A 25,882-nucleotide genomic window follows, 5' to 3' on the forward strand; every position below is an offset into this window, starting at 1 on the left:
CATTGCCCTGGAATTAAAATTTGAAAAACTTTCTGCTTTGAAAACATCGGAGTATTTGGTGGGTTGGGTTTTAATGTCATGTTTTCGTAATGTAAAAACCATTCAAGTCCAAATGCAAGCTCCTAAATAGCTGTTTTGCTGTAGCCTAATTGTCAGTGGAAACTGGAATTCAACTTAAGTCACAGTGCAGGGAAATGAAACAGCATGGGCAGAGTGAAAGGCTGCCTGTCTGCCTGAACTAGAGCATTGCACTCATATTTGAAGGAAGCGGGTAAACTTCTGGTGAAAATGTCACCAGCATTTCTGCCAAACATTGCGACTTCAGCAAATCTGTGTTCTCTGCTGGTAATATGTCCCATCAGAGGAGGAGCAGCTGCCTCCTGCTCCAGCAGCGAGCCAAAGGGGATTCCCAGGGGCTGGGGAGCGGAGGATGCTCTCCTGCAGGCGCTGCTGTGTGCCAGGAGCCGAGAAGAGGGCTGATCTCCTCTATCCTGCACACATTGCCTAGGAGTGGGGGGAGACCTTGGTCTGTCATCTGTCCCTTTGAACAGTCCCAGAGCGGACACAGGTTCATTCATCTTCTCTTAAAAAAAAGTGAGGATCAGTAAAACTGGTGCATTCATTCGCTGCTTGCATGCCTGGCGCATGCAGGAGATCTGTTAAGCTACTTAAAAGTTATTTTACTTTGCTCTGTTAAGAAGTTTGACATTGGAAAAGGATATGTTGTTCTATTCATCATTTCAATGATGGTTTTGGGAAGGGAATAAGAAGGCACTGAACATCCCTTGCTCTGTGCAAGGCAATTTTTTGTCTCTTTTTCTTTTTTTTTGGTATTTGCTGGGAAATTAGGATGTGAGAACCTAAACCTGTGGTTTTGTTCAAACCCAAAGTGAAGGGAAACATCATGAGAACTTCAGATTGGCTTGGGCTTTGCTTTTTTGTTTGTTTGTTTTGTCTGCATGCATATAATGCCATGATCTTTGAAGCCCTTTTCCCCTAACTCTTTGTGTCTGTGGTCTGGATGAGCCCCTAAAAGCTGGTGAGCTGGGCTGCAGCTCGCCTTCAGCTCAGCAGGTCCCCAGGCCAGTCCCCTGGAGGACAGGTAAGGCTGTGAGTTACACGCAATTATCCACCTCTGCTGCATTTCCTGCTCACCCCAAATCAGCCAAAAACACCCGGGGAGATTTTTCTCCTGGGGTTCTTCTCCAAACACCCATGAGCACAGACTGCTGCGGCGTGAACATTTGGAGCATTGCTGCTCATCGCCGCCAGGACCAAGGGGTGCCCCGGTTTTTAGGGGGCACAGAGCAGGAGGTTTGGCAGCCGAGCGTATTTGTTTTAATACCGGCTGCCCCCGTGGCTGCTCACTCCCTCCCGGCCCGTCCTGTTTCAATAGCACGAGCCCAGCAATGTTATTTCAGCAATCAGCTGCAAGACAAAACAGCTGGCCCTGTCAGCCGGCCTGCGAAGGTGTGGAAAGTCCGCTGGGGGATTAAGCTGGTCTTACCATCAGTCCTCACTTGTGAAAATACAACCTACTAAGTTTGCCTAGATGATGCAGTTTTCAATTGCTTTTGTTTGCTTTGCAGACAGGTCCTAAATCACGCTGTCAGTCAGCCTCCCCGCCTCCCCCCGCGCCTTCCAGGCGCTCTCGGGGAGGACCTGCAATGTCTTTCCCAGCTCTGCATGTTTCCAGGGCTTCCCCTTGCTCTCCCGGTGGGAAGGAAGGTGGCACATCCCGCAGGGTGAAGCCCCCGGGTGCCCGGCAGCGATGCTCAGGTGGGGCTGAGGAGGGGGCAGCACCAGCATGTACCCTGCCCTGGTGCCTGCGGGCTTTGTGGCAGGACCCCCAGCTGCTCTCCAAATTTCTGCTTTCATGTTTTGTGCTTGCAGCAGGGCAGGGAGGGCTTTATCAGCTCTCATCCCTCTCTTTGTGCCCGTGATGGGGGATTTCCGCAGCAGGGGAGAGCACTATCCGCACCTCCCGTCCTCCTCCCTCTCCTGTTACATCCATCCTTCCTCTCCTCCCTCTCCTGTTACATCCATCCTCCTGGCTGCAGAAGACATCCACACACCACGGGGAAAGCGGAGATGGATTCTGGCTCCTTGTGAGCATTTCACGCTCCAGCCAAAAAAAAAAAAAAGGGGGGGGGGTTGCCACAGTTTTTGGCACGGGAAGGACTGGCGGAGATGGGGAAGAAGCTGCCCCACAAGGTGCAAGCCTGCGAGATCAGTGGGAGTCATCTGCTCGGCTCTGTCCCACCGGGTACGTTTTTATATATCCGTAGGTGCTTGAGTACAGCCCTGTCAGCACCCATGGAAGGAAGTGGTCCTGGTTGCAGGCAGGGACCAATCCTGCTCAGCACACGGAGCCTCTGAGACATGGTGTCCCTAATGCAGAGCCTCTCTGTGGGTCTTTGGGGGGCTTTCAGCCAGGATTTCGGACCATGGGTAAGCCCATCCCATGCTGCTGGGCATCAGAAGGCTGCTCGAAGTCAGCGCATTCAGGTCCCGCTGGTAGGTCTGCAAATTCCTTTATAAATCTGGCCCGCATCTCGTAAGCAGCCGTGGCAACATCTCTTCCCCCAGCCCCGGCCTCACTGTTCCAGGTGTTTTCTTCCGCCTTTGTCTCATAAGACGATACACAAAGGACAGGCCCCTTCCAGGCTTGGGGGTCTGTGCGCCAAGCCCGCTCCCAGCAGCGCACTAAATCCTGCCCCTCCACGTAATTTAAATCTCAGCAGCGCTTGCGCCTTGAGGAAGGTGGGGGAGGCAGCTGGATCTGAGCATCACCTGGTTAATGAACGTGCTGCGATGCCTCTTCCCCTCCTCTATATACAGCTGTAGGGACAAATGCTGGGGGGCAGAAGGGTTTGGGTCACCTGAGGGTACTGATGCTGATGGCATGGTGCTGAGCTTGCAGCGCTCCTGGGGCAGGGCGGTGCTGAGCTGCCGGCACCTCCCATCCCCATCAAGGTGACGAGAAAACCCAAGGAATATTTCCAAAATATTTTTTTTTCTAGTGGGAAAGATGGCTCTTGGAGCAGCTCAGCAAAGCAGGGTGCCCTGCAGGTGTCTGGGGATGGAGGAAGAGCTCGGGGGTGCATGGCACACAGGTGAGGGGCGACCACCCCTGTGCTTGGTGCTGAAGGAGAAAACCTCAGGGGTTTTCCTCCTGCTCATGGGTGCTGTGTGAGAGGCTTGGGTGGCTGGGGACCCCCAGCAGGGGTCCTGCAGGCATGGTCCTTGTGTGCAGGGGCACCGAGGGCAGCCGCCTCTTCGACATCCCCAGGAGCTCCACTCTCCAAGCCTTGAACCGGTTTCACATCTGATTTTAGCCAAGCCAGAGGAACAGCTGCCTCTAGGCAAGGCTTTGCTTTTCTTCTCCTTTTTCTACTGTCAAGCAGCCTGGAGACATTGGGAGAAAGCTGCATCCCCCAGTGCTCCAGCGAGGAGGACATGCTGGGAGCCACACAAGCCACTTCCATGGGGGCTTCCAACCTGCTTTTGCAGACCTACATGATCTGAAGGCCAAGAAGGACCCCAATTCCTGGTCCTAATGTTATGCAGCCAGCAGTAAACCAGCCTGATCTTGCTCTGGGCAAGATCTGGTGCTGACTTGGAAGCTCTCCCTGGTGAAGATAACAGCGTTTCCTCTGCTTTTCTGGTCAAAGTGATGTTGGAGGTGCTGTGGGGCTGGTTTCGTCCTTGCCTCTTACAGCCCAGGAGGTGGAATAGGTGATTGGTGCTCTGGCAAAGGAGCTGGAGTCATTATCTGGATCTTGTATGGCTTTGCAAATGCTGCTTGGGTGTTTTTTTGTTTGTTTTTTTTTGTTTGTTTGTTTGTTTGTTTGTTTTTTTACCTGTGAGGTTGTGTGTGGATAAAATTAGAAGCATCTTAAGGTTCCTCAATTAACTCCAAAATACCAGCCACGGAGCTGTCGAAGGGTTAAGGTTTTAGCTGAACTCCTGCTCTTTCTGTGCACCAGCCTCCCTGGGAAACAGTTTATCAAACTGATAGAGAAAAATAAAGAAAATGGCACGCATCTTGTGTTCAAGGGGGATTAACCTCACCGGGAGCATCCATGGCTGGCCCCGTTCCTCAGAGGGGCTCCGGTGGGGAGAGCTGGAGGAAAACCAGGCTGTGATACGTGCTGCAGATGGCATTGCGATCCTGCTTGCTGCAGCAGGCCTTGCAAGGGGGTTTTGGAGCAACTGGAAGCAGACCTGGCTGGGATTTTGGGGGGATAAAATGTGCGTTGGAGTTATCTTGGCCAGGTGAAATTTCTCAGGGCTCCACGAAAAACTCTTCCATTGAATCTCTCTCTTTCAGTGCTAACAGAAACATGTCAGAAGGGCATGGTGAAGTACGAAATTCTGGGAGATGCCCTCTTTTTGCCAGGCAAGTGGTGTTTCTGCTGCTCGCCGCATGGCGAGCTCCCCTACAGCTGCTCCTCTGGCATAAATCTGAACCGCGAGCTCACCCAATTCATTAGACACTGCCTGTTGAAAAGGCAGTAAATCAGCTAAAACCTCAGTCAGGACTGGCTTTGGCATGTTTTATGGTAGAATTAGAATAACGAATGAGGAGCCGGCTGTTTATGTTAGTTTTGGCTTGCAAGCTGAAGAAAAATTCTGGTGTTGGACTTCGTGATAAACTCTCCACGCTGTAGCGGGCTCTGAGATTGGAAACAACTTTTAAAAGCCTTGAGGGCTCGAGAGGGTGAGGCTGGCACATCACGAGCCTGCTGAGCACCAGGGTGAGGTGAGAGACACAGGCAGGATGAGATCGCGCTGCTGGGAGCTCTCCAAAGCTTGGCCACCTGCAGCCATCTGCTCCTTGGGGCTGGTCTCTGTGCCACATGCATGAGTAATATGTGAATCCGCCAAAGTCACAAGTGTCCAGCTATTTCCATGCTCACACTGGCTTATTTGCACCTTGCTTGGATGCTTTTGGATTCCTTCATAGCTCGTGGTGGGCCAGCCATCATCTGTCCTTGGTGGGTTTCTTTCCAGCTTCACTCTGATATCCTTTAGGCTCAAATGTGTAAAATGGGCTTTGTGCTGGGGGGCAGGAACTGGGCTGAACTTCACTGGGGTTTTTCCAACCTGTAACATGGGCCTGGGTGGCTCGTGGTGGAGGTGGATCAGTTTTCCTCCCCCCAAGGAGAAGGTACCCTGGAAAAGCGAGATGAGCCCATTTCTGGGCTGGTTTTGTCCACCTATACCACCAGAGCAGCTTCCTCTGGTCCCCGTGAAGCCAAGGAAGAGAAAGGAGGATGTGTGTCTGTATTCACACCGGGGGGAACATCTTTGGCTCTTTCCTGCTGCAGGCTGAGGTCGCCTGGCAGCCAGGCTCATGGAGAGGTCTTCTCCAGCCAAAATGGTCCAGACTGTAAGTCCAAACCCAAGAGGTTTAGCTGGGACTCCGGTGCTTACATTGTGTGTTATTTGCATCCAGGTGATGTATCACCAGTAGATATCACCTCTTGTCTTCACAATTTACTATTGATAACCCAGTAAATTGCAGGTACAAAGTAGTATCTATGATCCAGGCGTGCTACAGTGAATTCCCATTTTCTCACCCCCAGCGTACTGGGAGGGATGAGCACCTTGACCTGCTGATGTCCTTCCACCACACAACCCACTGGGGTTCTCCATATAGCTGGCATCGCCTCCTTGTGCTGAATGCAGGTCTTCACGTAGTCTTATTTTCCCTCTGATGACTGATGGCTGTTCTCAGAGTGGACACTGCTTCACTCAGCTCCGAAGTCTCTTTGTCCCTTCTCTCTCTGTTCCAACCCTTTTACCACAGCCAGCTAGCAAAAGCTAAGCAAATGGACCCAAATTTCTGTGCCTCCCCTGTTGAACCAGTGGGCAGGACTTGGTTGTGTCCGTGGTCTCACTTTTGCTTCTGCAGTTGCTTGATTTCTTCCAAAGGACCGTAACGCACGTCCCCTTCCCAGCAGAGGAGCCCAGCACACCTTGTTGTTGTTCATCCCCTGCTTCCGCCAGAGTCTTTGAGCTTCCCTTTTAGACAATTTGAGATCGCAAAGTGCACGGTTTTGTAGAAGGGAGTTCTTCAGGGTTGCACAAAAGTCTCTTCCACCAGGTGGACAATGAAATGCAGTTCACAGGTGGGTTCTCACGTGCTGGTTGGAAGCAAGGTGAAGGCTTTGTGGAGTGTTGCTTAAAGCATGGGTTTCCAAGTGTTTGCTGTCTGAATGCAAGCTCCAACACCTGGAAAAGCAGGAAACATGCTTACAGCATCTTCCAAAAGTAACCCTGTGCAAAGAGCCCGGGTTGGGCTTGCACAGCCGTGAGCAGAGACGTAGGGACGTGGCAGTTCTCTCCCGACATACCGCACAACCATGGGCTTTGCACACCCGCCTTGGGCTCACTCACACGGATCTGTAGACATGTACCATCTCAGCTCATCTCCCTAGTCCTCACCTCCTTCCCTTGGCAGACACCGAAACATCCCAAGGGCTTTGCCCAAACCCAGTGGGAGGTGGTCAACTTCAAGGGGCTGTGGATGAGGTCCTGCAGGTGGCCCACAGCAGTCACAACTTCTTGCCACTTCCTAAAACATTTTGAGCCCAAACCATGCCTGTGCTCACCTGGCAGGGGCTTCTGGGGCAGGAGAAGCAGGATTTGGAGGAAGGATGGTGTCACGATGGGGCTGCCCATTGCCTCCCCTGGTGCACCTCAACTCATGGGTCTCTCCCAGACATCCCACAGGCCATCTCCCACGATCGTGCCCTTCTGCCTGCCTTTTCCTCCTTCCCTGTTCCCTGTTGAACCGATCCAGGTTCAGTCCAGGTTTCTCCCGGGACTATTTTGACTATTTTTCTCCTCCCTGGGCTCCGCGGCCGCCGCCTGCTGGCGGGGCTGGCTCAAGGGCAGCTGCCGGCCTTTAGCTCTTTGAAGATTAGGGGCTTTAGCCTGTCTTTAAAGTGAATTTCTCTCCCCCTTCCTCTGTTTTATTATTATAATTGATGACCAGCAAACTTTTCTTTTCCTTTATCTCTTAAATATGTTTCTTTACCCTTAAAAATGCAATATTTCTTTTAACTCAGAATATGGATGAGTCTGTGCCTAGCAGGGCCGCCTTTGCATCATCTGTCAACTTGATCGTGCAAAGCCTCTGTTTTCAGCTGGCATCCAGCATGGATTTCAAAGCCGTGACTCACCAGTTCTTTGCAGAGTTAGGACTGAAAGAGAAGGTTAAACAAAATAATGCATGAAAACCTCTTTACATCGTTAATTACGAAATTTTATTCTGGGAGGCCTTGTGCCGGTGCTATCAGGGAGTTTTGCACAGGAAGGATTAAAATCGTTGCAAGATTTCAGGAGCGAGGGCTGCAAAATGAATGGTTGCTCCTTGGAAAACATCGGTTGGGAGAAATAAAATGACTGCAAGTGAAGTTGGGAGGCCAAGATGCAAACTTTTTTATTTTTAAAAAGTGTAAGGCAGGAAAGGGAGAGGGCATTTGAATCATTTTTTAAGTAGTCAAAACATTGCATTTCCATACAATGCGTATATGCTTAAGTAGTAAATGCTAGAAACTGAAATTGCTTTCTTTTTCTGTACACCTTTGTATAAATAGCAAAATCAAGCCCACTTTCAGAATGAAAAATCTGTTGAATTGATGAACAGAAATCTTTTCTCTGAAAATGAGAGCAAAATTTTCTCCTGAGCAATATAATTTAACCAGAAAGATCTTTTCTTTGAAATGCTTGTGGTTTTTATTGTTTTTTTGTTTGTTTTTGTTTTGTTCTGTTTTTTGTATTTTTATACCATGGCTGATGCCATGAGCTGGAAGGGGGTTGGAACTTCTGCACCGCCTGCCTCCGGTGGCTCCTGTTACGGGATCCCAGGCTTCAGGGCTTTAACGAAGACAACTCTCCAAATAGTGTCAAAGGAGTATGCCCGTAGCAGCTTAACATTTCCTCTGTTGTCAGCTCTTTTTATGACACCTTATCATATGCATCTTAAATCCGCGTGCAGAGAAGGCAGGAATTAAAAATGAGCGTTTGGAGCCGGCTGATGAGCACCGGTGCTCCCCACGGGGTGGTGGCAGGATCCTACTGATGGGAGGGATGCTTCCTACGGGCTGTTCCTGCTCAGAGGCAGGGCAGGGCTTCCAGCCCCACTGATTTTAAAACGTCATGGTCTAGGATGGGGCTGTTCTAACCCTATAGAGGCTTTACCCCATGGGCTTTAGAGCCAGGCTGAGTGATGGCACCCACATGGGACCCATTGAGATGGAGGCATCTCATGGTTAAATGCCACCCATGATGCCAGGAGGTGGGTGGGTTGCAGAGGCTCTCAGAGCTCTGGTGAGTGCCTTTGCCTCTTATAAAGCTTTTGCCTGTGCTGTAGGGGAGCCTGGGAGAGGCTTGTGCTGCTGGGCAATGCTCTGGCCAAGCACACGTCTGTTGCTCCAGCTCCAGACTCAGTGTTTCATTCCTTTGCTCCTCATCCCCAGCACACTTATTTGGCGATCCCGAGGAATCTGGGTTTGACATAATGCCTGCTCAACGCCTTCTGGACCACAAGGCATTTTTAAAAGAGAATTTGTGAACAGCTCCTGATGGAAAGCACTTTGCGACGTCAAGCGCTAACGAAGAGCTGGGATTTCAGGGCTGGCCATCCTTCGTAGCCAAGGATAAGGTGCAGGAGGGGCATGAAGCAGCAGTGTGAGGTGCACGAGGCACAGAGCCTGGGTATGACCAAACTCTACTGAACCGTCTTTTCCTCTTACCAGCCGGTTTCTGCCATTATGCCTTTCATCAGGCACCAACATTCTCCAAAGCTTGATGTGCGTTGGCACCTCTAGCCTCAATTCTGGTGCTGCCAGGGCACCGTGCCGGCTGTTCCGCACACTGTGGCCATGTGAAATGGGTCCCTTCACTAGGACATTTCATCACCAAAGCCTCTTTGGCCAGAAGACACCTTGTTCGCCACCAAGAACCGCCTGAAAGGGGTTGAAATGTTTTCTTAAAATCTGAGAAACGTGCAACGTGGGTGCTTAACAACATTGAAATGTGGCCCTGTAGGACAGTCTTATGCTGCTGGGCGCTTGAATTTAGCACTTCTCAAACCCTCCGTGTGTGGTGGGGTGGGGAAACCCGACATAAAGCAGAAGGTGTGAGGTGGGGAAGGGAATGCCCGAAGGAGACAGCAGGGCAGCCACCAGGGCTCGGTGGCTGTTGCCTTATCTTCACCCCAAAAAGAGGAGGGTTCCTGCTGGAACACCCCGGGCTCTTCTCCTCGTCTCAGGGTCTGGGAATGGGGGCTTTGCAGTTGCTCCAGGCTCTTCGGCTACTACCAACACATGGTGGTAAATCCATTGGGGTCCTCGGTGGCCTTGTTCCCCCATGGGCACCACTCTGCTGCTGGGAGAGGTGCTGCAGATGGAAGGAGGTGGCGTTAAAAGCAGGGTGCGAGTCAGAGGGAGCTGGGGCACAGCTCTTAGCAGGGCTGTCCCTGCCCAACCGGGCACCAATTTCTCTCGGGGGGCTTTGGGGCCACCACCATCAGTAGCAACAGACCCAGACTGGATCTGTGCCCGTGAGGGGAGATGAAAAGCTGGGTTAGGGGCCCGCAGAGCCCACCCAGGGCCCTGCGGCAGGCATGGTGCCAGGGGGGCAGCTGGGCACACGGGCCGTGGAGAGACCTCATCGAGAGCCTGTTTGGTTTGTCTGGCGTGACACGCAGAACCTGAGTTATTATTTGATCCCGCGCTGAGTAATAACCAGATAAATGGGCCTGCAGATTTCCAAATAAACACTTTAATAAATGACGGGTGAATTAAAGGAGAACTGCTCCCCCCCCCCCTTCCCTTGCTCCCAATATTAATGTTCAAACGCAGGCGGGCAGTGTCTAACAGAGCCCTGGGTACTGTAAATACATTTCTTGCACTGTCACACATAAACACTGGAGAGACGGAGATCAAAAGGTCTCGTTGCGCGGAGCAGGGCGGCGTGATGAAGTGAACATGGTGCTTTGTGGCTGGGCTGGGGTGATGGGACGCCAGAGAATAACAGACTGCCTGGAGACGTAGGAGCCCAGAAGGCCTGGGGGGCCTCAAAGGGGGAAAAAAAATCCCCACTAGCAGCAGGAAAAATAAATAATTCCGTTATCTCTGATGAATTTCTGCCTTTGATCTGGTTTTTCCTCTCCCTCGCGCTGCCTTTTCGCTCCCCCACCTCCCCCCTGGACGCTTTTTTTTTTCCCCCCTTCCCCTCTCGTGGTTTGATTTATCCCGCGGCCGGCTCGGGGAGCCTGACGGGTGCTGATGAATGGGCAGAGCTCGTCTGCCCCTCGCCCCAAGCCGGCGTCGGCCGGGACATCCCTGGCTTCTTTTCATGGCCCAAAAAGCTGGCGTCCTGCCGGGCAGCAGCATGCCACTGCTGGGTGGGTACATTGTTTGGGCTGCCCTCCATCGGGATGATGCTTTCCCCCCTGGGCGCACAAAGCCCAGCCTTCCCCGGCCCCAGGGTTACCGAGCTTAACCCTGCCAGCTGCTAAATAATTGGGTGTTTCTTCCACAGCCAGTGCCTCCTTTCTGAGCCAGCAGAGGCCACGTGGGTGCCTCTGATATTTCCCTGTAGCGTTGCCAAAAAAAAATAAAAAGAGAAGATGGGGTTCTGGGGGCAGAGCATGGTGGAAGTGGGCCGGGTCGGGAGGGTGGCACGGGACAGGTCTGTCTGCTCCCCTGGGGCTCACACAGGGATGGGATGGGGTGGGATGGGATGGGATGGGATGGGATGGAGGCTCCGAGGAAGAGGAGGGAGGGATGGCACCAAGGTGGCTTGGGGCGTTTCTGTTTGCACAGAGGAATTTCTCAAGGGTTGTGCAGTCAGTAAGCTCACGAAGGCTGCTAGAAATTAAATATTTCCAGCCTAATCCTCAGCAAAATGTGCATGACCAGTGGAAGTCTGTAGGTAACTTAAAGGATGCTCTAAAGCCCTGCCATCAGAGGCACCCACCACCGGACATCCCAGTGCTCCTGCTGCTCCAAGAGTTCGGTGTCCACAGCACTGGGCAGCGCTGTCCCCAGGCCTGGAGGACCATCGGGTAAATGCAACGAATTAATACAAATAGGTTATATGGAGTTATTATGTTTGCTACTTGAAATTAAAGCTCCTCCTAGTCAGGAGTCCCTCAAGCAAGCTGCCTGTGCTGTGAGATACTGTCCCCGTTTATTGTGTATAAGGAATGGATGCTTGTATGTCTTTATCCATGGCTAGGAACTGTTGGTGTTAAAAAAAAATATAATTCTGATTTAGAATAGAATAGTTTTCCCACTGAATTTCCCTAAAATGATTGTTTACAACAACCAACCAAAAATAAAAATGTTGTACGGTAGTGAAGGTGCCTGCTGTGTTTCTCTAGCATCGCTTTGGTTCTTTGTTTCCATTTGTCTATGCTACACAAGTGTAATATGCTCTGTTATATGTAATGTAACATCACTTAGAGAAAAAGTGATAGTTTTCTAGAAACAAACAGGAGTCATCAAAATGGCTTTAGCACAACAAACTATTTGTTTTTTAACTTGTTGCAAAGTTTAATCAAGAGCAACATGTTAACATGCAAATCGCGTCCTTGAAAAATCCCTCTTCTGATGTTAATTACTAGGGTTATTAGTGCTGATACTAATCAATGGTCCAAATAGGTTACAAATGAAGTCAGAAAAGCCCCTCAGATTTCAATTCAGATGGAAAATACCCCACATCCCAGTAAGATTCTGGTTCAGATGGCAAAACATTTTGTGGATTATTTGCTTTGAGCCTGCCCTGCAGAGCAGCTGTAGGGCTCCTCTGATTGTGACCAAGATCAGGATGTGCTGAGCAGCACGGCTGCTGAAGATCCAGACCTGAGGAGGGCTAAATTAGCTGAGCAACCTGCAGGTAATTAGGGAAAGGGCAGGGCTGCCCCTCCCTGGGGCGGTGGGGCTGCTGGATATGGCTGGGTGGCAGCAAGGGGGGATTTCCCTGAGGGAGAAATCCACATTTCATGTCCTGGGGAGGAGGATGTGTCGGGGGAATGGTGCTTGGTGGTGCTGGTCTGGGGAGAGGCGTGCTCTGCCCTGGGCCCTGCTGGTGCCAGGGGGGATGTCTGGCTTTGGTGCAGGATGGGGCTGCAGGTGAGTGCCCAAGGGACTGAGGGGCAGGATTAAATCCTCTTTGTAGGCGTTATAGTGGGGCCCAACAGCAGGCTGAGGTTGCTTCAAGGCTCTCAGAGGGAAGAGCTCCTCTTCCAGCTGGGTGCTAACCCAGGAGACCAGGTGGGTAATGTAGAAGCCCTGGAAGACCTCAGCTGTCTCCAGAAGAGAAAGTAAGAACTAGATATTTTTAGTTTTATGTGTATTTTTTCCCTTCTTCTCCTAAAACAAGGTGGACAAGTGAGGTGGATGAGCAGCTTTTGGGCAGCCCCGTAGAAGCAAGGGGAGAGGCATCATCTCTGCTGGTGTTAAATAAGGAGAGGCAGGGGCTGAAATGTATCTGGTTGGGGGTGATGTGCTGGAGGCTGTGCTCTGCTGGGGGTGATGGATGGCAGGGAAAAGCTTGCTCCTTCTCCACCAGCCTCTTTTTGGGGAAGATTCTCAAATCCTTTGGGTGAAGGAGTCCTTGGTGAGCAGAGCACTCCGCGTTGGGAACAGTGATGCATACTCTATAAAAATAAGTTTAACATAGCAGACGGCTTGGAAGGAGACTTGAAATACGTGGTGCTGTAGCAATGGGGACTGACCTGAGCATCTATACTTCAGCTCCCCAGCTTCAGGCAGGAGGAGGCAGTTGGCCAAACCTATTTGGAAGGCCAGGTCCGAGCACTCTGCGGAGTGACAAGCAGAGCCAGCCCCGGCTGCCACCCCTCCCGGCAGCCTTATCTTCCCCCTGAACATCAGAGAAGTGATCTTGCTCCTGAGGCTGGGACCTGACAGCCTTGTACATTAGCACTTTTTTTAAGCGATGTCCACTTTTGAAATAGTACCTGTCCCGAGAGTGGTCACTTCGTTTGACAAACGCTGGCGATGACAGCTGGACGTGGTGTTACAAACTCCAGCCTTCTGCTCGCCCTCGCTCCAGCCCCGCTCGCCGTCCCCAGGGGAGGGGGGCACGGAGAGCTGCCTTCGCCTTCTGGTCGAGACATTTGTATGCTGCGCTGTGGGCCAAGGTCTGTTTGGGCTTTGGATGTGGGCCGCTCTCCTGCGGGACGCACGCGTGGAGCATCGGCAGGCTGTGCAGGTAGAAGTGGGGTTTCCCAAAAGGAGCATCTCTGCCTCCCCTTCAGCTCTTTCAGGCTTGTTCCTATCCCCTGTTTTAGGTCTCAATCCCTTTTCCTTGCCCATTCTGTGCCATTCTCCATGGCTCAGGTACATCCCATTCAGATCGGTGTTTTTCCCCATACCCTCCACCCGCCTTTGTCAGCTCCCCCAGCTCTCTGCTCCTTCCCCATCACGTATGCCAAGCAGCATTTCCCCACCCTGACCTGTCCTTGCAGGCTGGCTCGGTGACAGCCCTGCCACTTCGCCTGTCCCACTCGACACCTACCCTCCCTGGGGGTGTGTAAGGAAAGGTTGGAGGTGGTGCTTGGGGATGTGGTTCAGTGGTGACATTGGTGGTAGGGGGATGGTTGGACCAGATGGTCTTGAAGGTCTTTTCCGACCTTGGTGATTCTTGGCTGTCCCCCTGTTGAGAACCACCACCCCTGGCAGCTGCCACGTGTCCCTTTGGATGTTTCCCCCTGCCTTGCCCCTGGTTAGGAAGCAGACAACTGGCGCAGCCCAAGCTGAGCCTGCAATTTCCCGGCTCATAAAAACATGAGCTTCCTTCAGCCCCGGGTCTCTGCCAGGTCATCCCCACGTGAGCCCTACGCCTCCTCCCCGGGGCTCCCCCAAAATATTTTGTGACACCAGCCACGAGCTAGGCTTTTATTACTCCATATGTTGGAGGCGCATGGAAAAACACATAGGAGAAGTCCCTGTGGTGAGGGAGTGAAAAGCCACCGAGTTTACGGGGTGTTGCAAATAATCCGAGGCAAAACAAATGTTTTCGGCCAACCCGGCTGCCAATTGTTTTAAATGTGGAAAAACAGGCCAAGGGGCAGCTGTTAACGGGCCAGTAATTTTCTTCCTTTCTGGACACCCTGGAGCAGCAGATCTCAAATATTCCTTGGGAAAGGAGTCGAGCACGGGGGGCTTTTTATTGAGCAAACCACGAGGCAGCGCTGGTTCACCCTCGAGGAACACGGCTCCTTCCAGCGCAGGGTTTTATGAGCAATAACCTGCCCGCGGAGCCGTGCGGCCAGGCTCGGGGCTCGCTGGTGGTGCTGGCTTTTATAAGGCACCGTGGGGGCTCGCAACAGACGTGCTTTCGGTAGAGCAGTCCATTAAACAACGCAACCTGAGCTGAGCAGCCGTGGGGGACTGAGCCCTCGGGACCTCGCCGAGCCGACCCTTCTGCTTCTGGAATAAACCCAGCAGCATCCCACTTACAGCACGAGCATGCACAGGGAGGCTAATGCACTGCTGCAGGGGAGGTCAAGGAGGAAAAGACCCAGGCTGGCTTTTTTCTGGAGCACTCAGTTGTTGCTGCAGTGCCCAAAATGCTGCCAGTCCTCCTGGGTTTATTGCTGGCGCTGGGGTTTTAGGGTTTCTGGGATCCCCCTCGAGAAGGTTTCCTTGTCCAGGAGTTGGTGCGATCTTCTGGGTGTGTCACGTGGGTCTGTAGCCTGTATTTGATCTGTTGGATGCTCTTCTGCTCCCTGTCGGGGCTGGGGAGGAAAATGGGTAGCCGTGGAAAATGTTTCAGGCTTGCTTGTGCTGAGGCTGGCGCTGGTTGCAGTTCTCGTCCATGTCTGCATTTGGAAATATGACAGGCTTGGCAATAAGGGGATGTTGTGCCAGAGGGCTTGGTGCTCCCACAGTTTCAGTAAACTCCATTCCCCCTTGACTCAGAATCGCTCACATCCCCGTAGCTCCCTAACTGCCTGCTCTGTCCGCTCTGGAGCCGTCCTTCCTCTTAAAATGTTTTAGTTCTGTCTCAGTTCTTGAGGTCTTTATTCGAGCTGAATTACTTTAGGGCAAAATATCTTGATGAGTCCACGGATTAAAGAAGTTTGCAATTTACTTACAAAAACGGGGTGTTTTGTTCTGGGCAGGATAACACCACTCGAGCCCCCTCTGTGCTAAAATCTTGCACAGAGACCTCCTATTGCAGTCCTGAGCCAGAAAGCCTCTCCTTGCCAGCTTGAAAACCACTTCTTTTACTCATTTATGATCCGGGTTGCAGGTCTCAGGGTGGATGAGAAATTTAAGGACGATTATCCCGGTCCACGAGGGGGTCTGGGACCTGGGGCTGAGCACCCGCAGCATCCCGCTGTCCAGCTCTGGTCCTTGGGGGATGCTGCAGCTGGGGGGTTTCCATGGGGACGGGGAGATGCTGAGTTAGGGACGAGGTTTGGTGCCCCCCCTCCATGCGGCAGGGGACGAGGTGCTGGGGTCTCAGCACCCCACAGGGGCCGGGAAGGGGGGGGGGGTCTTGGGGCAGGCTGCCCCCGGCCCCGCTCAGCAAGGCGGCCCTATGGGGGCTTCTGGGGGGCTTTGGGCAAAGGGTGCGGGTGACATCTTGTGGTGGCGGCTCCTCTCCGGGGCTGTGCAGTGATGGTGCTGCAACAGCAGAGGCTGCTCGGCCATTTCGGCTCAAATCGGGGCCTGCGATGGGGAGAGGAGAGCACCTTGGGCTGAAGCCAGGCGTGCCGGGGCATTGCTGGGAGGTTTCCCCGCTGGCTGTTTCTTTTTCTTCTTTTTCATCTGTGGCATAAGGATGGAGTGGTGGGAAGTGCTGGAGGAGCCGCTTGGACAGAAATCAAAAGGTTGGAGACTTTCCCAGGTTCGCGCCCCGCAGGGTGCCTCCGTTTTGGTGATGCTCTGCAGCCCTTGTCCTCCCCGGTGGGCAAAAACCCACCGAGGGGCTGTAGTTAAACCCAAACTCACAGCTGTGAGGTGCAGTTGAAGGTAGAAAAATCAGTGGGATCAAAAGGGGCTGCAGACCTTCTGGAAGAAGAGGGCTGTCTATGGGGGGAGCTAAACACCATGGATGTCCGTGGGCTGCTGGCCCCAGCAGCTGAGGCAGGACTTGGTGCCCCCCCTGCCTGATGCTTGCTGGTGTGGGGAGGAGGATGCTGAGCCAGCTGGGCATCTGCCTAGCCCCTTGTTGCTGGTTTTGATGGACAGCAACAATTTTTTATATTTTTTTTCCAGCAGGGCAGAGCAGCTCTGGCAGCAGACAAGGGGTAAGGTGATGCTGGGGTTTGGTACCCTCGGGTCTCAGGGCATCTGCTCCTCGGTCCTGACATCCCTTTGCACAGCTCGAGCCTTACAGATGTTTTGTGCTGCCTGCTTCCTTGCTGTTGGTGTTTTGAACCTTTGTTTATGTGAAGCTAGCTTCATTCACTTTTTTTTGGAGTGGCATGAGGTCTCTGGTGCATTCCCCAAAGCTTTTTGAGGGGTAGGACCTCCTGAATTCATCCAACTCTGACTGCAAGCAGCATTTGGGGTGCAGCTAGGATTTTCTACATGATGGAGGGCTGCAGAGACCACGGTGCTATGGTTAAATGGATTTCAGAGTGCTGCAGGGGAGGAGATGAGGGTGAGTCCCCGTCCTGGGGGTCACAGCTCTCCCCTCCTGCCCACGGACCCTCATGGGGTCAGGTCTGGCCCACAGCGAGCTCTGAGAGCTCCTCTTGGGGTGGCTGAGCTGGCAGGGGGTTAATGGGTCGAGAAGGCTCCAGCTTCCTCGGCAGGTGGAGAGGTTTAACTCTGCCCCGCCGCAGCCACCGTTTTTCTGCTCGGGCAGGCAGGAGGCTTAAAATGCCACTTTGGCTGGCAGAAAGATGGGGGCCAGGGGAAGGGCGAGGAAGAAAGCTTTTTACTGCCAAAAATAACTCCGGAACAAAACGAGGAGGTCGGGGGGTGAGCAGGGGAATGGAGAAGTGCTTTCCCTGGGGGCCAGCGCTGAAGTTTTCGCCCTCTGAGTACACAAGGAAGGAAAGCTTGGGTTTGTGGAAGACTTCCCCCTCCTGCCAGGGCTAAAATGAGCCGTGGTGAGGCATGAGGGTGGCCGGGTGACAGAGCATCCTCCTGTCCTTCCCTCCTGCTGGCTGGCTGCAGCCTTCTGACTGCACTCCCCCCTTGTCTAACAGTGGTTTTCTTGTGGTTTTTTTTTTTTCCCCCCTGTATGGTTGGAGCTGGGACAAGAGGGACATGGGATGTGTTGTCCCAGCCCCAAATCCCGGTGTGTGCTGAAAGGAGGGACCCGCTTCCCCATGGATGGCATCACCCAGAAGTGCTCGTGGTGCTCACCTGCACCCCAGGGAGGTTTAGGGCCGCAGGAAGGATTGGGGGCTGCCCTCATAAATCTAAGCAAGGACACAAGGACATCTGACCAGGCTCTGTCCCTCAGCTGGGGACTGATGTGATGGAGCAGGATTTGGTCCAGAGATCATCTCTGCTGGCTGTGGGGGAGGTCTGGCTGCAAAATCTACGAGCTTCAGGCCCCCCTCCCCAAAAAATGGATTTGTAAAGAAGTCCCTGCAGCGGGTGCTTCCCAGAGCAAGTGTTGGGTGGGCATTTGATCGCCGGTGGTGGCCAGTGTGCCAGGAAATACTGTTATTTCTTCCCTTCCCAAGCTGGGAGACGATAAACACCGGGCTCTGCCTCCCTTCAGCTGCGATCCATCAAGGCGGGGGGACTCGCACCGGCGGGTGGGCGAGGGGAGGTCAGTGATTGTGTAAACAGGCACTTCAGAGTTCACCCGAGCTGGTATTACTGCAATTCATTAGAGGTGTCAGCCCTCTTTGTAGTCCCCGTGCTCGCAGAGCCCATCGCCTGGCAGCTTCCAGCACCCAGCCTTGCCAGCAGTAAAACAAACGGCGTGAGGGAGAAGCCCTTGCGGGAGAAGGGAGCTTTGCTGCAAGCTGGGATGAGGATTTGTTCTGGGGGGACCTGAAAAAAAATTTGGGGCCCCTTTGAGGATGGGGTGAGGACCACAGGAGCTCCCCATCCTGCTCGCCATGGGCGCTGTGCGGGGATGGAGCTGGCTAAGGGTGCGCCGTGCTTTGCCCACCGGGACAAAATGCTTTGCACTGAATTGTTGCTGCTGTTCTGCTCCCTGCGTGTCCCTGGGATGGAGAAGGGACGTGTTGCTGCTCGGGCAGCCCCCGAGCTCCTCCGGGGCTCGGTGCAAAGCTCCTTGCCTTGTGTGAGCAGCCAGGGGTGGAGCGGGGCTTCGCATGGAGCCCGCCAAGCCCTTGTGCTGGATGAGGCTGCGATAGCTTGTTCCCATCCCCTCGCCGCCTGCTCTGCTGCGAAGCTTCAAGGGACTTAAAAGAGCACCAAAACCACCATTCCCAACAGCGAGACAGGCTGGTGTGGTACATAACTGTGGGGCTGGAGCCATGGGGATGTTTTCTGGATTTGTTCATCACCAGCTGGTAGGTGGCACAGGAGCTGTGTTTCCTGGCTTACTCCACGTCACAGGCTTGAACCACATTTTCTGCTTGTAACGAATGGTTGGGATGCGCCCCGAGTGGTTGGTGCTGTACAGAAGGCATTCAGAGGAGCGAAATCCACGGCAGAAATGTGAGGTTTAGCACCTCTGCAAAGCCCAAGAGGTCAGAAGTTGTGGGAGAGGGGCTGGGGAGGCAAGCACACAGTGCCCCCGGAGTGGTTATATATTTAGTGTGAAAACCTAGTGATTTCCTGATTTTTTTTTTTTTTTTTCCTGTAGTATTTCAGAGTTACATGCTTTTCAGACCAGGCTCTGCACCAGCAGAGGCTCTTCCCCTGGGGCACCTGGTGCTGAAGGCACCTGGTGCTGAAGCCGCCCTTTCCCCTGCCAAACCAAGCACACACAGCAGTGCCAAAGCACGCAGAGCACGCCCGCTGCTGAAATCACCAAATTTTCTTACGGAAAAAAAGCAGGAGGGCACTGGCTGCCCTTTGGCTTTCAAGAGCTCAGTTGGCTCTGCTGCCAGGCTACCAAAAAGCCTGCGGTGTGGTGAGCTGGTCCTGAGCAGGTGGAGCTGGACCGCGACACAGCGGGGATGGTATCGGCATTGCTGGTGGGGTGGGAGGAAGAGCCGAGCCCAGGATGCAAGGGAGCTGCAGCAGAGCCACTTCTGGGACGCAAAGCGCCGGCCCCCAGCTCTGCAGCCGCTAATAAACCATCTGGCACCGCTTATTTTAATTGCATTGTGCCCTGGCGTAGGGCAGGCGGGCCGAGAGGGTGCCCTACATTCTTGCACCGCAGCATTTGTTCGGGGATAATTGTGCCTGGCCAAGGCAGGCAGGTGCTCTCAATATTTGCACTGCTGGGCCTCTGCAGGAAGGGAAAAGTGATGCGTACAGTGGAGGAGGGAGTTAAACCTCGGGAGCTGCTGTCTCTTGCTGTGCCTTGCCCTCACCGTGCTGCCTGTCCCCGTGCCTGCCATGGTGAGGTGTCAGGGGTGGCCTGTCACCCTGCGCTGCCCCCAGCACCCCGGGCAGTGGCAGGCTGTGAGCTGAGACTGAGGGCATGGCTGGAGATGGAGATGGTCCTCGGGTGGCTACGAAGGGGGAAGAAAAGCACTGGGTGGCCTGGGAGATATATGGCAGGTGGATTCTCGGGGCTGGGACTTGTATAGGGCTCGAATCCCACATGCAGCATCTCCCTGGTTTGGGGACATCTCATCCGTATTTGTTTATGGCAGCCCCGCCATGTGTCCGTGGTCACAGTGCAGAGCATCGCTGCTCTGGGAGCAAGCAGGGAACAAACCTCGAGCTTCCCATCCCTTCCCCCTGCTCTTCACCTCCCCAGTCCCCCCACGCCCTTCCTCTGCGCTGGCTCCCATGCCTGAAGCCCCCCACCCACACGTCGGTGCTCATCCCTGCCCCGTCTCCCCAGGCTGGCAAGCCAGCAGGCATCTGTGGGTCTTTATTTTCCCAGGGCTTGCTGATAAATGCCGTCTCCGTAACCCCGGCCCCGATTGCCTCGTTATCGGGCAGCGTGCCGCGAGGAAGCGACCCGTGACCCTGCCCGGAGCGACCCCGAGGGAATTGCCCTTATCAGCCCCTTTCTAAAAGCTTCCCTTTTTGACACGACAGGGGAGCCTTGTCCGAGAAGTACCCAAATAGAGATGGGGCAGGGGTGCTGCGTGCGGCGAGGGATTATTTTCCTGAGGTTGGGAGGGGAGAATCCTCCTGGGGAACCCCTGACCTGGTCCCCATTGGAGCAGCATCGTGGGGAGCGTGTAATCCCTCACCCAGCACCTTGCTGAGTCCACCTGCTCCGCACAGATGGGTTCCCAGCTCCACACCCGGGGTTATCAGGGAAAGAGACAGCAGATAAGAGCGTCTGTGGCAGAAGGTGCCGTGGGACGGGCTTGGGGGCTGCCAAACCTACAGGAGGGGAGGCTGGGCTGCGTTCTCCCCTCCTGCGGACCCCATCTGTCCATCAGGAGGAGTGATCCTTCCTCCCTCTTCCTCCTGATGTTTTTATAGCAAACATCCAACTTCCAAAACTTGCGACCTAGCCTCATGTTTATGGAGGTGATGTGCTGGGGCACCGCTGCCCAATTTTCAATCCTGGGCCCTACCCAAGACTGCTCAGCCTTTCTCCTGCTGCTCTGGGTGCCAGCACCGAATTTTGGAGGCTGCCCTCCAGCCCTGTTCCACGCTTTGGGGTGCAGATCGTCCCTTTTGACGGGCGGACGGATGGACGGATGGCCAGCCTGTGCGGGTTGCTGGTCCTACCCCCCGGGGATTAGCGGGGATGGGCTCTTGCCAAGCCCCGGCTGTCACTGCGTTCCCACCTTTGATCAGGAGTCGGCATTCCTGAAGTGCTCCGTCTCCCACATGTTGCGCTGATCAAAGGCAGCTGTTGCCCAGACCCTCCCCTGAATCCATTTACACACAACCAAAAATACAGAAACACAAAGGAAAGCGAAGGGGGTGATGGATGGAGGAGAGACCAGGCGAGGGGCGGCAGCAGGAGGAACCCTTCTCCTCGCGGAGGGTCCCGGCCACCAGAAGGGCCGGTGGTGAGTCTTTGGTGAGTCACAAGAGAGGTGCAGAAGGCTGTCTCAGGGTGCGCTGCGAAGGGGCCGGACCTCATCTGTCCCCTGAAGGAAACGGTGTCACCACCGGGTGACAGCAATGGCCGGACCAGCTGCAGCTGCACGGCCAGCAGGGCATGGCCAACACCTCCCGTGGCTTCGTGCGGTCAGGAGGAACACCAGGTGAACCTCATTTTTAAGCCCGTGCCGATCACAGCAGTTTGTGCGCTCGATGCTGAGGTCCCTGCAGCCCCCCGTCGACGACCATGGTTTTGGTTTGTGCTTTATTGTTTGTGATTTATCTCCCGTCCCAGTGAGGCTGACCCCAGCTCGGGCAGCCCCCACCTGCCCAGCACCCAGCAGGGATGAGGTGCTCCTGATCAGACAGGCGTGAAGGACTGCCCACGGCCACGTGTGTCCTTCCTGGGCAGGGCTGGCAGCAGGACAAACAGTGCCGTGGCACCCGGGTGACCTGGGGACAAACCTCTGGTGCCCCTTTGGACACCAGGCCAAAAGAGACATCTCTCCAAAACCGTGGCATGCTTTGAGTCTGACCCCTCGATGTACCCAGGGAGGGACAGGATCTGCAGCAGCTTTTCTTTCTCTCCTTCCCGCCCCTCGCTGTAGCCCTTGCTGCCCAAAGTTCAGCTGCTCGGCTGCAGGCAGCCCGTAAGTGTTTTACAGCAAGGTGACCCCTGCTCTTTGGCGCTGTGCAAGGCCCTGTCCGGCTGGCGGACGAGCCGGCCGCCTAACGCGCTGTGACAGCTCCACTGGGACCGGCCGAGGGGCCGCGACTTCTCCTCCTGTCAGCGGTGGGATGGGACGGAGAGCTTGTCACCCCCTGCCAGGCACGGGGGACCTTGGAGGAGGGAGGGCGAGGGGGTGGGCAGCGCCATGACCATGTCACCATCCTGACACCCCGACTTGGTTCTTGGTGGGCTGGCACCCAGGCTGCAGGTGGATGAAACATCACCTTCACCGGGTGCAGCACCTGCCAGGGACCCTTCTGGATTTGGCTGAATATCCCCCCTAGGTGTGCCCATGGGATCACCTGAGGTGTATTTTCATGGAGAAAACAACAACATTTCTTCAACAAGAAACGTGTTGTGTTCAGTCTAATCCTTGGGGCAGGGCAGCACCCGGTCTTTCCCCTACCGATGCTGTGTGCCTGCAGCAGAGGGGTCAGGGATGGTCTCAGGGCAGGTGTTCAAGCACTGGGAGCTGCTTTCCAAAGCTTTTGTTGAGCCTTCTCAAACAAGGGCCTCAGTTTCCCTCTCTTCTACCTGGGGCTGGGACCTCTGCTCAGGAACGAGCCTACATTGGGGCAGGATCTTCCATGGGGCAGCAGGAACACCCACCGAAGGAGCCACCTATTTCTGATGCCCCAGAAGCCTAAGACTGGGTGAGAAAAAAAAATGTATCTATATATTCCAGCTTTCACACTTGCAAACATAAAAACTGGAGCCAGAGGTAAACTGGGGAGTAGAAAGTAAAAAGGAAATCAACTCTAAAGTCAGAATTTTGAAAGCTTTTGCTTCTGTAGCTTGATCTTTGCATTTGGGGAGGCTGAAATATGTTACTTGCAAAGGAGGGGGAGTAGCAAAGGGGAGAATCTTCATGGCCCTGGCAAAAGCCATGTCCCCTCACGGACACTGGGGCTTCTTTGTGAGCCCTCACCTGGGGAGGATCCTAATTGCAGAAGGGGATGTTGGAGGGAAATCGCATCCCCAGGTGAGGCGTGGGAACCATGGGGAGCAGGATGGCTGGCTGTGGCTGGGGACAGCTCTGTCCCAGCAGTGACAGGTTAGGAGGACAAGGTCAGAGCTGTCCTGGACAGCACAGGCTGGAGCTGGGCGCTGCTGGCAGCTGCGATCAGCAGGTGAGGAGGAGATGGGGAGGGAGAGAGGGGGACAAGCGTCTTGGAGAGGACGGGAGTGACAAGGGCACGGTCTGGATGTGTTAGTGACAGTGTGAGCGGGGCCCTGTCAGTGCCAGGCTGCGTCCCAGTGACAGGGTTGACAGCCCGGCAAGGACAAAGCAGGAGCAGAGGGCGAGGGGGAGGGAGCTGGGTCCCCGGCTCCATGACAGCTCGTGGAGACCCCTTCAAAGAGCTGGGCGATGGGAGCGGGAGCATCTCCTCCTGGGCACTCGTGGGTAGCTTCATGCTGCGTGTTTTTCCTTCAAGCAGAGCCTCAGATGGCCATCCCGGAGCATCCCATTCTCTCCTGAGCGCTGAGCTTGGCTGCTCCCCAAATTCTTGCCTGGAAAATACAGGCGGTCCCCTTTCTGCTCACCTGGGGGGCTCAGGTTGGGCTCCCCAGTTACAAGCCTGCATCCCAGTCCTGCCAAGCCACTGGGATGGAGCCGTGGTGTGGCTGGGGTGAGCCGGCTGCCTTCACGGAGATCTCCCCCTTGTACAGGGGCAGGTGGGAAGCAAAGCGGCACTGAGCTCACACCATCACCCCCAATTTCCCCTAATTTTTTAGGGGTTCCTTCCCCCTGCCCTCAGGGCCTCTCAGCTCAGAGCAGCACCAGGCACGGAGCTCCCTCCTCCGGCCCCACCGAGCAGCACTAGGAGGACCCAGGGAGGTGACAACGGGGTCCCCTGCTTTGGGGACACCATTTTCTTTGGGGACATCAGTGTCCCCTCCGCCATGGCTGCATGGCCCCAGGGGCTGTGTTCCCGGGCTGGCAGGGAGGGGACACCCCCTGGGGAGGCGACACCCCTTGGTGGCCCCCTTGTCCCCTCCGTGTCCCCTTGTCCCCTCACCGCCCCCCATGGCCACCTCCATCCCCCTCCTTCCCCCCCCCCCCCCGGGCCCCATCAGGCTCGGGGCCCGTTGCTAGGGCCCGTTGCCATGGCCCCTCCCCTCCGCCCCGCTCCCACTTCCGCGCCTGCGCGCTGCCGGCCCCGCGCCCACGTGACGCGGCGGCAACATGGCGGCGCCCACGGGGCGGCGTGCGCCCGGCTGAGCGCGGCGCGGCCCTCGTCGTGTCGCGGCCGCTGTCGCCGCCCCTCTCTGTCGCCGACATGTCGAGGCTCATCGTGAAGAACCTCCCCAACGGGGTGAGAGCGGCGGCGGCCTCAGCGGGGCGGCGTTTGGGGGGAGTGGGGCCTGGGGGGGCCGGGTACGGGCTGCTGGGCGCGGGGAGGCCCCGGTGGGGTCCCGGGGAGGCTCCGGGGAGGCCCGGGAGGGAGCCGGGAGCGAGCCGGGAGCGTGCCCAGGTGGCCACCGGCGTCCTGGCTTGTATCAGGAGTAGAGCAGCCAGCAGGGCCAGGGAGGTGATCGTCCCTCTGTGCTCGGCTCTGGTGAGGCCGCGCCTCGAGCGCTGGGTTCAGCTTTGGGCCCCTCACTGCCAGAAGGACATCGAGGCCCTGCAGCGTGTCCAGAGCAGGGCTACGGAGCTGGTGAGGGGTCTGGAGCACAAGTCCTGTGAGGGGCGGCTGAGGGAACTGGGGGTGTTTGGTCTGGAGAAGAGAAGGCTCAGGAGAGACCTCACTGCTCTCTGCAACTGCCTGAGAGGAAGGTGTGGGGAGCTGGGGGTCGGCCTCTTCTCGCAGGTAACCAGTGATAGGACTGGAGGGAGTGGCCTCAAGTTGTGCCAGGGGAGGTTCAGGCTGGAAATGAGGAGACATTTCTTCTCAGAAAGAGCAGCCAGGCGTTGGGACGGGATGCCCAGGGAGGTGGTGGCGTCACCGTCCCTGGGGGTGTTCAGGGAAAGGTGGGACGTGGTGCTTAGGGACATGGCTTAGTGGGTGACATTGGTGGTAGGGGGTGGTTGGACCAGATGATCTTGGAGGGCTTTTCCAACCTTAGTGATTCTCTGACCTATGGCCCAGCACAGAGGACCCTCGGCTTGGTTGGAGGAGGCGAGGGAGTGCTGGTGGAAGGGGGGGCAGGACCCTCAGTGGTTGGGGTGCTGTGGGCCAGGGGTCTCGTGGGGGGGTGCAGGCAGCTGCCTGTGGTTGCAGTGGGTGCTGGATTGGGGGCAGCCCCCCACCTGGGTGCAGCATTTGGGTGGGGAGCTCTTGGAGGCACAGATACGTACACGTAGGGAATTCACGGGGGAGATGAAGAGCTTTCGTAGTTGACGTGCGTTTCTTACCAGCCCTGCCCCAATACGATGTGATTTATTTTTTCAGAAGTCCGTTGTTGGTGAATGTTTTGGTTTGGATGTGTCCACAAAGCATCTCTGTCGTTATATCGCATCGCTGACTTCTTTTCCCGTTCCTCATTTCCCAGATGAAGGAAGATCGCTTCCGGAAGCTGTTTGCAGCCTTTGGCACGCTGACCGATTGCTGCTTGAAGTTCACCAAGGATGGCAAATTCCGGAAATTCGGCTTCATCGGCTACAAGTCCGAAGAAGAAGCTCAGGTGGCACTGAACCACTTCAACAGGAGCTTCATAGACACCTCCAGAGTCACCGTGAGTTGATCTCTAAAGATGCCTTCTTTTGATTCAGAATGAAGTTGATAATTGGAGATCTTGGTAGTCTTACTAATGAGCAGCTAGGGCCCAAAAAAGTCTGAATTTTAAGTTCTCTGCAGCAAAACAGCAAAGCCTGATGTCAGCCCTTGTTGCTGGTGTCCCAGGCAGGTAGCTGATCCGGATGGTCTGTCTTCTGGGCACTAACAGTGATTTCAGGAACAACAGTGTCAGGTTTTGAGCTATGATCATCTGAACTTGTGAATTTGAGCTCATTTTTGCCTTTAAATAAAGCGGCTCATCATATTGTACGAGGCAGAGGGTTATCCGTGATATGCAGGAGAACGTG

At 54.9% G+C, this 25,882-nt stretch overlaps 1 protein-coding gene across 1 annotated transcript in view; it reads left to right on the forward strand.

Moving 5' to 3' along the window:
* The first annotated feature begins 24,018 nt into the window (after positions 1–24,018).
* RBM19 (RNA binding motif protein 19) overlaps positions 24,019–25,882 on the forward strand; it is a 61,373-nt gene continuing 59,509 nt past the window's right edge. The window contains exons 1-2 of the mRNA XM_035556840.2: positions 24,019–24,173; positions 25,351–25,533. Coding sequence (XP_035412733.1) covers positions 24,138–24,173; positions 25,351–25,533 — 219 coding nt within the window. The 5' untranslated portion in view covers positions 24,019–24,137. The remainder of the gene's footprint in view (positions 24,174–25,350; positions 25,534–25,882) is intronic.

This window comes from Cygnus atratus, chromosome 17 (genome assembly GCF_013377495.2).
Source record: "Cygnus atratus isolate AKBS03 ecotype Queensland, Australia chromosome 17, CAtr_DNAZoo_HiC_assembly, whole genome shotgun sequence".
Lineage (NCBI taxonomy): Eukaryota > Metazoa > Chordata > Aves > Anseriformes > Anatidae > Cygnus > Cygnus atratus.